Source organism: Athene cunicularia (genome assembly GCF_003259725.1).
Source record: "Athene cunicularia isolate RWA chromosome 3 unlocalized genomic scaffold, athCun1 chr3_part1, whole genome shotgun sequence".
NCBI lineage: Eukaryota > Metazoa > Chordata > Aves > Strigiformes > Strigidae > Athene > Athene cunicularia.
Genome location: NW_020799097.1, coordinates 71134143 through 71146288, shown reverse-complemented (window position 1 = coordinate 71146288; position 12146 = coordinate 71134143). Strand labels below are relative to the sequence as shown.

General features: G+C 38.7%; 1 protein-coding gene across 1 annotated transcript in view; it reads left to right on the top strand.

The window, feature by feature from the left end:
• The window catches only part of UST (uronyl 2-sulfotransferase), a 105927-nt gene that overhangs the window by 66780 nt on the left and 27001 nt on the right, over positions 1–12146 (top strand). Inside the window, exons 5-6 of the mRNA XM_026845885.1 lie at positions 2854–2951; positions 5172–5329. Of these exons, the coding sequence (XP_026701686.1) occupies positions 2854–2951; positions 5172–5329 (256 nt within the window). The remainder of the gene's footprint in view (positions 1–2853; positions 2952–5171; positions 5330–12146) is intronic.

Genomic DNA, 12146 nt, shown 5'->3' with positions numbered 1-12146 from the left:
TTTTCCTGTCATCTGTCACCTGGCAATTTTTAGTTTCAGATAAAAACCTTTCCACCCTGAAAGATGTGTGTCCTGCTGGGAAAACATGCTCTTACTGGGACACGTGGCATTAATGTTGCTTAGGATAACAGAATAACACTGCCTAGAATAATGTTGTTTCATCTTAGCTTTCCGTGCCCTGAAAAAAAACCCAGAAATTCCTGCAAGTCCTGCTAGCAATTGAAGAGCAGCTTCCTGTAGGTGTGTTTAAATTTTGTAATGACTAGCACACCTCAGGCCAACCTTTCTTTCACCCCACCTCTTGGTGTAGCTCTTCATGGAGCTACATAATTATCATCAAGTAAAATCTCCTCTGAGGGGGTGAATGGTGGCTGCTGATTTATTTCACAGATTATGAGTACAGAGAAACAGGAAAGGCAGTGAGGCGCTGAAAATCATCAGGACCCTTCAGCAACTGTAATACAGCCGTGGTGGTAAATGGAGACGGGGAAGGGGCAGTACTTTTACCACTGAGAAGACCTGATGATCTTAAACCTTGAGTGCATCAAGGAGGAGTGGGGAAGATTTTTCTTTCTCATCCTTTTGCATTCCTTCCACAAATCAAATTTGAAGGGAATTGCTGCTCAATAGTTTAGATTTGTTCTGTCCTGGTTATTTCAGTGATCCTACAGCAGTTTACCCTAAGAAGGAATACGTTTTTGACTAAATATAAGCTGTTCACTTGTTAAAGCTGCATGATTTTCCATGTGAATTTATGTTGCTTTTATTGTATGGATATTTCTCCAGCCATATTTATCATCATGTTTTCAGAATGACAAGAAGGTCCCTATTACACTTTTGTGTTTGGTATTGATACTTATTTATCTCAGGGAATATTTTCTGACTCACTGTATTCATTATTCTTGCCAAGAACCAATGTTTCTCTGTTGTAAGTTAATGTCCACTTTTGTATGGGAGTAAAAGAGAAGAATGGTTCTTGATTGGGTGTTACTAATGATTTTTAAATCTTATGGAGGTGTTTCTGCCTTTCAGTTAATCCATCAATTAAGTGCAAGCTGACTTGGCCATAATTTAAAGTATTGTCAGGACAATATTTCAGATTTTTTTAAATCCAAGCAATTTATTAATTCAATGCAGGTCTCTGCAGGTTCTTACGGAAACTGAAAATATCTATGCCTGAAAACATCTCTGCTGGTGTATATAGTAAAAGCACAATGAACCTTTAAAGAACTGCAATTTTTAATTCATGTTTAAAAAACCTTATTGGAATGATAGAAGGGAAACATTATCTGTGCCACCTTACTGTGCTACCACTAGTTTTCTTAGTAATATTCATATCATTGAGAATGGGGAGCTGGTTAGCTTCAGCTCAGAGCCTTGAATATCAAAATTCAGGTCTTAACGGTAAATCTTCTGGTATGAATTTAAGGCAAGCCCTTCTCAGTATGCTTGAGTACCCTGGGGGAAGCAGGAGAGATGCGTTGTTTGTATTTCAATTGGCAATTTTTATGTTGTTTTCTTTGATGGTTCCTCACCATGTGATTTACTTCCCAGCCCAGGACCTTCTGATGTGCTTGTAAAATCTGATTTACATAAGTGTAAGACAGAGGAGGAAACACGAATGTACTCTAAACATCTTACAGACCCACATGTGACACTAATGAAATTAGGCATGAGGGTTGAAGTTGTGGTAAGAGCTTTTCTGCGCCGAGGACTCAGAATCAGATGTTGCAGCTGGAGGCCTGTACTGCTGCACTGCCCTGGGAGAGCGTGGTACCTCAGGAGAGCCTGTGCCCCATGCTGCTGAGCACTTGTTTTGTAGAGGGCACGTTGCCCACTGAAGTGTTCTCTATCATGTTTTATTTACTTGATGAAATAGGTTTGATTAGTCATTGGTTTGATATTGATGTGCATCAAACCTATTGCATTATAAAAGCACACATCGTTAAAGAAGAATGAAGACTGGTTTTGCAAAGATGAGATCCTTTCATCATTGCTTATGTTGTCTTGCATGGGGTTTTTTTGCCCTGTATGTCTCTGGAGTCAGTTGGTCTGCTTGCAGAGTAAGGGTCTATTAGACTAGGTAAGGCTAGTGGAATTCAGTCCCACTTGCAGGTGCGTTTATTATTGAGCTAGAGTAAAGCTAGATATAGAATACAGTTCCTCAGGGTTCAGTAGCTATGCCTAGTCTTTGAAAAATGATAAATAGCTCTTAATTAGATGACCAATAAATCAGGAAAATGATATATGTTTTCTAATAAGCCCTTTTCTCAGTGGGGGTTTACACAATAGGCTCAATTCTGAACATCTGAGGAACATACACAATTGTAAACAAAAGTGATGTATGTTTTTATATCAAGAGTAAGATCTGTGAATTAGGCATTCAGTCATTAAATGAAGCAGAATTTAAAAAAGAAAAGAAAATAATCATTGTCTCAATTTGATTTATTCTGGCTACTTCTGGTTTCTCCCAGGATGTCTTTAGAAGAAAGAGTCTGAAAATAACTCCTGGAATATTTTAAATGTAACTCAATATGAACATTGATCCATGTGTCCCTCTTTGAATCATGCAGTAATCTCAATGTAACTGTGTTATTTGCAGCAAGAAAAAGAAAATGTGGCTTTTTGCATTCTAGGACAAAATCACTTTTGGTTTTTTGTTCCTCGTGAAACTTTCTAATGATTTTTAGAAGTAGATAAATAGACCAGTAGATGACTTCATGGTATTTGGTATAGCCTCAGCACAGTTCTTTGACTCTGAGATGACTGTGTGAAGTATGAGATATTAATAGAGAAAGGAAAATGCAGTATTCAACCTCCCTTTCTTCTTTTTTTTTTTTTTCTCCGCCACAGGACATTAATGTATGTATCCTTGAAAACTACCCTGAATGTTCCAATCCCAGGTTATTTTACATCATACCGTATTTCTGTGGACAGCATCCAAGGTGCAGGTAAATACATACAAGATAGTATCCCAATCTGTTCAGCAATAGCTATTGCCAACATTTTGTCAGAAACTGATAATAAAGAGGCATCAGTTATTCGAAGAAAAGTGTAAGTACAATGAAATGCTTTATGTGGTAACTGCATGTATATATTTTGGAGTAAGGAAGGCAATGCAAATGTAGTACTATTCTTTTGTCTTGATTTAATACTTGAATAATTCATCAAATCTGGATGTATTTATGAGGAATTTTTTTTTCCTGGGTTGGCAGGGTGATAATCGCAGTGACTGTATGTGCTTGTTACTCATTTTAGCTGTGCTATGATTATGTAATACATATTTTAGCTCTGCTCGGGTGCTCTTATCAGGTCTATATATGAGGAATTCCAGGTTTGGAATGTGTAAGAAATGTAAGAAATGTCTGTGTAAGAAATAGTAATCATGCTAAACTATGTAAAGTGCAGCCTTCTGCTGCTATAATTGAGCTAACTCACTTTTATTGTGTCTGTTTATGCCATTCTCATATTGCAGTACTAATGATATTGCATAGGAAACTTTCATGCAATACTACATGAATAATTTTAAATACCTTCTTGTTTTCAAATACTTTCGTATTGTTGGTCACAGCATATTCTTTATGAGGCTTGTTCAACTTCAAGGTATTCTGTTTATTGTTACCACTTCTCCATAGTGGAACAACTGCACATGTTTTCAAAAGCTATATTTTTTTGTAGCAATAGTAACAAGTGAAAATGTTTTCCTTCTTATGTCTCAGTTTCTAAGTCTCTTTGCTATAAAATCCTGCTTTAGTTTTTTGGCATAATTAAGAAACAAAACAGATTCATGACTTCATTTTCATTACACTTTTTTTTTTTCTTAATGTATTTTGTCCCCTTTTACAAATGCTTACAGTTGCACATTTAACTTGTGTGCATGAGTAATCCCATTAACAAGTCACATACCTGAATACTTTCACAGCATATCTCTATGAGGTTCAAAGTACTGTTTTGTAGCTTGTTATAGATCTGTCTCCTATCATGCCCTTGCACTTTCTTCAGCTACTTCTTAGTCTCCCAAGAAGGTACAAGAAAGAGGCTTGTAGTATTTGTTAGGACACTCTGCTCTTCCAAAAGATGGATCAGTGCACAGAAAGTTGTAGGGAATGAAAAACCTGCTCCACGTCTACTCCAGTAGGAGCATAAAGCAATAAGCTTTTCCACATCATCAAAAGAGCTTCTGACAAATGTTGTTAAATTCACTATTGCATAGAGTTTGCAGTAGCCTAATGGAGTCAGGGAAGCAGTGTGATCTCCAGCCACTCTCAGGTAGCATATGTGGCTCAGGTGTTAATCATTCCAGCTGGACCCTGTAAAAAAGCTGATTTCCTTTAATGTGGGACAGTGGCATTATACCCCCTATCAGTATGAATGATGACTGCTGCTCCCAGGACATAATTAGTATGAATTAGTCCAAGGGATTTAGGATTTATAACCTTGTCTAACCAAATGGTGCTTCCGGGAAACTATGAGAGAAGCATAGAGATGTACTGGTGTCATGCCAGCCTCTCCCACTGGGGGAAAAGATGGAATAACCCTAAACTGATCTTCAAAACCAGTATCAGACAGAGCAAATGAATGTGAGTCCTGTAGCAGAGCTGCAGGGCAGTCAGGGATAATGGCAGGGAGAGGGAAACTCGTGGAGACTTTGGCAGAAGTTCAACTGAAGATCAAGGTGGTAAACAGGCCATCAGCCTCTGTGTGGTATTCACCGTGTAACAGCAGGCAGTGGTTGCTCGAAGTTCTCCTGATGTGGTTCAGCGACACAGTCACCCGTTAGCACCTTTCATCCCCCAGGGCAGTCGTTCCACCCATGAGATGGGTCGTGCTTCTGAGTCGAAATACAGGAGTTCACACGTTTGAGCTTATAAACAACTTGGAGAAAGGTGTCTTCAGAACAGAGTACTTCCACACAGTGATTAACCTCCTTTTAATGTGATCATGTTTTTGCATGTCAAACCAATTCTATACATTGTGCAGAAAAGCTCAGTAAGCCACTCAGGTTGTTGGGGGGGTTGGGGGGTGGGTATGTTCTGTTAGAAGTACAGCACTGAACATTTTTTGATTCAGTTGTGTTCTTGGCTTGAACTTCTGAAGTAAATGCATATTTAAACTTCTTTTTTTTTTTCCCCTCTCTGCTCCTTTTCTCTCCTTCCATTAATTTCATACAGGGAACCTGGTGAATGGGCTCTTGAAAGAGCAAAGCTGAACGTTAATGAAAATTTTCTGCTTGTGGGCATTCTGGAGGAGTTGGAGGATGTGCTGCTTTTATTAGAAAGATTCTTACCTCATTATTTCAAGGATGTGCTTAGCATCTACAAAAACCCAGGTAACTTTTTCCATTAAAAAGCTATTCTTACAGAAACTTTGACATGCAAAATCTTCATGGCTGCTGAAAGGTATGTTTATGCCTTTTTTTAGTCAATGAGGAGATTTATCTCCCTTTCAGGGAGCAGATTTGATTGATGGGAAAGATACATATTATGCCTTTATTCTTAATGTTACTGTGTGGTTTTCATTCCTGGGCAAGCACTTGTTGCTCCAGTGATCTTGCCACATGCCACAAAGCTTCCCATTTATCACTGGAGTGGCTTCTTCTTTTAATTCTGTCATACTCGGCTCTCAAATAATACTGTCAAAATATTCTCAAAAGTGTCAGCAGTATCTACTTAAGTAAACCTTAAAGAAATGGTTTGGGGAGCTGAACGCTTTGGAGATTCTCCAGTACCCGGGTATTTATTTTCCCTCAACCTTGACTAAGAGTTGAAATTAAATGAACATTCAGCTAAACTGAGTTTAGGTAAAGTACAAATAAGACCTCATATTTACAGCAGTCTAAGCAAAGCATGCTGAGGAAAAAGACTTAGGAGACTTGAGTAGAAAAATGAAAACAGAGAGCATTTAATCTACTCCTTAATTTGCACCCCACGGTCAGTCTGAAAGGGTTCTCTCTTCCCTGCATCAGTCCATCCCTCCCAATGCTTACTTGTTGCTAACTTCTTTAGAAGACAGTCTTGTGTCTATACCTAAACCAAGAAATATGATCCTTCTGTGGGGCTGTGCATGTCATTCTGGCCAAACTGATTTCCTGCTTACATTTGGCTGGGCCATCAACATCGTATGAACCAAGGGCAGGTAAAACTTCCCTTCTTGCTTGGTCACTTGGTTACATTCATGTCAGTGTGAAATGCCAACAACCACTGAAATGTGTCTTTTGTACTAAATTGTATATTAAAAACAGATGGATCAAAGATTGAATTTTGTGCATGCTGCTGATGGCTGGCTTTTGACTGAGAACAGCTATCACAGTAATCAGTCACTTCAGAGAAATTATGTTGTTTCTGTCCATAACCAGGAATTATGGGTGACTGTCCACCAATCCCTACTTCCAGAATGCATCTTTGAAAACTTTGTATTTAGCAATGATACAGATATTACAGGGGAAGTGTGGCATTCCTCCACTGAGCATGATTTCAGTGGATTATTACCTGCTTGCGATAAGGCATTTAAGGCAGCTATAAGGTGTGACTGTTACTTTGTGGTGGTGCTATATCCAGCCATAGAGCTATTTTGCTCAATAATAGGCATAAGGAGAGCATGGTATGGTACAGACATGAGAGTAGTCCCCAGTTTGGGATCAGTTACTTCCCTTTTCTTTGTAAACTCAAAAATAAAAGATACCTATGTTTGTAATATGTGGAAGTCTTTCTAAAGGTTTGCACAATTCAATCTCCAAGTTTTTCCCATGGGGTTGTTAGACGACAAGGAGGTGCAGGATCAATCGAAGAATGCTCTCTTTGCAATGAGCAGACTTTTCTTCAGGAATCTATAGGACTTCCTCAGCTGTTCTGTGAGCTATAGACCTTCACTTCTCTTACAATGGGGGAAGCTAACAAACAGCACACAAGGTCTCATTTTTCATCAGGGTGTCCTAGAAATGGTCAGGTGTGAAATAAGAAATCTCCCAGAATCATTAAGTGCTGGATAATATTTCTCTTCTCTGTGTATATTCCAGTATTTGGAGGAGATTTGAACCCCTATTTCAGGACAGTGATTTCCTCTGGGATTTCATGTGAAGGCTGGTCTTGTGTCATGTCTTGAAGATTCACCTCTTTCCTTCAGTATTTTCCATGTGGATTAAACTTTTGTTTTATTTTTCCCATTCACTTACTAACAAGGAAGAATAAAAAGAAAACAGCTTCCTTGTGTTAAGTCTCCTCTTCTTTTCATACATGCATATGTTTGGGGTTTTTTTCCAATCTTAATTATTTTCAGGTTATTTCTGAGTTGGTGCTAATGCTTAGAGAAAACTTAACAGAATCAGGCAGAAAGAGAAAAAAAAAAAAAGAACACAAAAACCAAGTGCTGTGTAAAAAATCCTACATTGTTCTCCTCAGGGCACCGTAGACCTGATCTGCAACACCCTCTGCTGTTGCATCATGAAGTGCTGGGAAGAAGAGAGATATCATTCTGCCCAGCTGTGTGGTGATTCCACAAAGCAGCAGATACTTTGGGCCAAAACTGACTTTTTGTTGCAACTAACACTTGCAGATTAAATCTATACAATGTACAGTTTTGTCTGCTGACCTGTTGCTCCATCTGAGATACTCTTGTGGCAGTCTTTTCTCTTTTCGTATAAAGTAAAACTTTTCCAGAACTTTTGTCAGTGGAATATATTGAGATGAGGAGAGCACAGCAAAGGACCATGTACAGAAAGGTGTTTCACATCCAGGTCAGTGAATCTCTGCACCAGAGTCCACTGCAGTTCTGGATTAGACACAATTCAAAAACAGGGTCTGTAGAGCTGCTTAATTTCCATCCAGTGTTGCTTTAGCAGATTACATAGATTAAATAGCAGAGTAGGAAACTGGTGATTACTGTCCCACCAACATTATAAACTAAACCAAATTAAAAGCATCTACCTCTTGCTGTAGGAAACAAATGGCTGGATATTATCAAACCCATATAATCACATGTGCATTTAAGATGTCTGCAGGGTTCTGGGTTAAACCCCTTCTTCCCAAAGTTGGGACCCTCCTTTCTCATTACAGGTGCTTTGCCACTCTGGGGACTTGGGGAGCCACACAGCTCCCATCCAAGCAAAGTTCTTGCTTGATGCAGTATGACTTGTGTCCTTTTGTTGGTGATGCTAATGATTTCTTTTATATAAGATGGCAGAAGGAAACTGTGAGGAAAGGTAAAATACAACAAAATTAAAAGAGTGAAATGCAGTTGACTTGTTCAGACATTATTACTAACAGTTAGTGATTGAGCTTTTTAATATATTTTTCTTGCCAGCTGCTGTGTATTTGTTCTGTGGTGGCTATTTCTTTTCCTTTTAATGGCGTCGCATTTTGAAATGCACGCTAATTTTTCTCTAATTTTGTGAGTTCAGAAAATTTGGCAGTTCTGCATGAGAGGAAATCTTAGCATCAGAGGACACTACGAGGATCATTTTCTTCATTGCATTAATAAGAATGTTGCCTTCAGCTAATCCATATGCCAAATATTTTTACTTGTATGTTTTATAACAATGTGCAACAAAATGTGAAGGCTCTTTGTGGTGCTAAAGTTTTTATTGGAACCAATCTGATATTATTCTGTAGAATACTTTAGAGCTACAGTCTTCCTGTTTTCCTCCTTTTCCACTCTCTCCTTGAAATTATTTTGTTAATGTTGATACCAAGTCAAGAACTGCAAAAGGACTCATTTTTGATGCCTGTCTTGTCCGAAGTGACAAACTCTTCCTGCCTTGACAACCAGAACTGCCTTTGACAAGAGATCAGAATGGAAGGGTAGGAAGCAGTGGACGTATTGTGGAATAGATAGAAGTATCTGTAGATGGATAGAAGAAATAAATTAAAAAAAATAAACTACCTTGTTTACTAGATTTCTTTGCTAACATAGTAAAATTTGCTCAAAATTTTATCTTTCATTTTTCCCCAACATTGGAGCAGCTAGGGTCCAATTGCAGAGCCTTGGATTATATGTACTTCAAAATTTGGAAGTACTTCTTAACTCTTTGAAAGGCCTGAAGTAGTGATAGCATAACTTGACATGTAAAATTTCTCCTCATTCTCAGGAGCACAACTGAAGGAAAAATAATTGGTCAGTCCTGTTCATTTTTGCTGGCTATAGCTCACTTCCATAGCCTGGCTGGTAGCCAGAATGCAGAGAATACTTACACAGTTTCTTTTGAAATGGGCACATGTGGGTTTCTTATTTTTGGTGGTTTTAAGAGGCAGAAAATACACACTTATACACAGCAAAACATAGAATTGTCTTCTGCCTTGTCAGCTTCTGTGGCATGGGGTAAAAGTTAACAGCATCTAATATATAAGAATAGGCTATAAAATGTGTTTTTATCACCTCAGAAATAGCCCATATCCTCTCACCTTTCTGCAGGAGTTCATAAATTTTCTTTGGCACCAGAAGCCCTATAAAAACACTTCTTCCCAATACCATAAAAAAAAAAAAATCTTTGTTTCCTGAAAGTTATATTTTGCATGGAGAATGTGTAGATCTTACTCTAAAACAAGCAGACTGGCTTAAGCTTTTCAAACAGTGAATTTTATTGAGTGCAATGAAATTACTCATGCTGTCAGCTGGAAGAAAATACATTGTTCAGGTAAACTGTAAAATGTGCTTGTTTTGAAAATGCAACGAAAATGTGATTCTCCTTAAGAATCACATTTACAGGGAATGTTTTAAACTGTAGCCGTAATATTATCACAGGTAATATAAACCTGATGATTTTTTTAAGTCCATTCTGTTCATGAATGCTAGTGACACACTCTTGATGTTTTCTATTTATAAGCTTCCCCTACTCTTTAAACCCAGTAAGTAGGAGATGCTAGCATTTGCCTTTATGGCAAGGCTGAGGTCCCGTGAGGCAGATGATGAAGCCTTTTTTGATGGAGTTAGGAAAAGGGTGGGATCAACCCCAAAAGTCTGCACCGTGTTGAAGACTACTTCTGTGCCAAGGCAGCACTGAAGGTGGGGCATTCCTTCAGATGGTTCCTGTGCTGGAAGTGGAAAAGATTTTCCCACTCCTTGTCAAAATAAAACTCTTTGCAAGTCGAGAAGGCTGAGAGAAGCTTTTTTTTCTTTCCTTATCCCCCCTTCCAGGTCATCACTTTGTTAGTGCTCCCCATAGTCTGACTGATACCTTTAGTACTGAATTCTTGTCACAGCCTTTCTCCCACCCTGTTCTTGGGCTGCTGTGTCAAGATGTGGATGCTATTCATTTGGAAATGTTCAGAAGCTGAGGGTCATTGCTGGAAAAGTTGCTGTGATATGAAGAAAGCAAAGGGGAGGGCAGGAAGATCCCACTGTTCTTTTTTCCCTCTGATAAACTGGAATGGATGTCTTTACAGGCACAACCTCCAAGAGCAGGAACTCTGGGTAAGAAATGTTGAAAGAAGCCTGATGGAATGAGGCAGCACTTTTTGTGCATAGTCCTGATCATTTTATATTCTGTCTTTTTCTTTCCCTTCATTTTGTGCTGAACAAAATTAGGATACATGATCTGAAGCTTCTAATTGCCTACTTCTCTTGAACTGTACTTTCTGGAGAGGTCTGTGACTGGTATGTGTAAAGGGAGTATATTGGCTCATCTCTTGTGCACAAATGTACAACCCTCCTCTCTCCTACAAGCATCTGCACTCTTGATGTGAGAATAAAAGCCACTTGGATTAGATTCAATTTAAATGCTGAGATTTTTTTGCATCACTACTTTGCATCTGCTACTTTTTTAAAACAGAATTTGGAAAAACTTTGAACACATTCAGATGTTCAAAAGCGAGACTTCAGACATGCTGTGTTTTCTTTTACCTCATACTCTAAACCAGAGTTGTGCTTTCCCTAAATACACTCTCCAGAGGAATCACTGTCTATAAAAGTTTTCTATAGAAGAGGAAAACTCCAAATTTCATGTGGAGGTAAAAGTTGAGGTTGGACTTGGGAAGCAACTATCTGAGTAACACTTCCATGGCACTTTCCCATCTCTTACGTGAAGCAAACTGTATGTGCGACTTAAAAAATTTTGTCCAGAAGGTGGTGTAATCTCCCTGCTTGTTCAGGATGTTCAGAGGACTTAAACATCATGCCAGTGGTAATAGCACATGTGAATTTACATTCTGCCTGGGTGGCGTTTTCTTCCATCCTGTTCTGAAAATAGAAAATAAAAATAGGAAATGTGAACAAAACGTTCCTTTCTTTTCACTCTGAAGTCTGAACTTTAAACATTGCATAGAAGAACACTCTAAAACAATGTGTATGCTAAAACAGGCAGTTTAAGCTCTAGGAAGAATGTTTAATTGTATTTTTGTTTCTTGTAAAACAAATTCCCAGTTCTTTGTGTGCAAGAAAAGCAGGGGAAGAGGAAGAGTGACAGTGCATATCCCCAAGGACATTTGTTCCCAATTAGATTGATAGCATCTAGAATATTCCACACAACTAATCTGCTCCTTGGTTTGTTTTATAAAGTGGAAGGAAGTATCAAAAGCTGTAGATACATTATTTAGTTCTTCAGCCATGAAAATACAAGGTTTGGAGAGCAGAGGCAAAACGGGTCTGCCTGATCTGGGATGCCTTGAAGTTAGTGGGTGCACCAATCAGTGATAAGCACAATCAGTGGAAATATCCTTTCTTTTTGCAATTCCATAAAAGGAAAACATGTTGGTTCTTGTCTTTCAGAGGTTTCAAATCACATTGTGAATAAAGTAAGGAGTTTTCAGAATAGGACCTCTTGGAAGGATTTGAACACTTGTGGGCTTTCTCATGACTGTGTTTTTCAGAAGATCCACTAGGTCACTGGAAGATTTGTCTCAGAAGCTAAACTTCTCTGTGGCAAGTTCTGCAGCAAAGATTGGCAGCTCATACCAGCTGTGGTCTTGTTCTGCTGGGGAAGGTGAAGCCACTCCAGATTATGTATGTGTTGCATGAGAGATATAACTGTGGCACCCAAAGATTTATCCAGGATGCCTCATTGCTAAACATGAGCAGCAGTAAAGACGTGGCAAAAGAGTTTGGTGTGGCTTTCCAAGCCCACATGGAGCTCGTATGCATCCAGACTCAAGACCACTGTATTTACCATTCCTTGCTAGTATGTACTTGTTAGACTGGAGTTAGCTTATATGTGCATG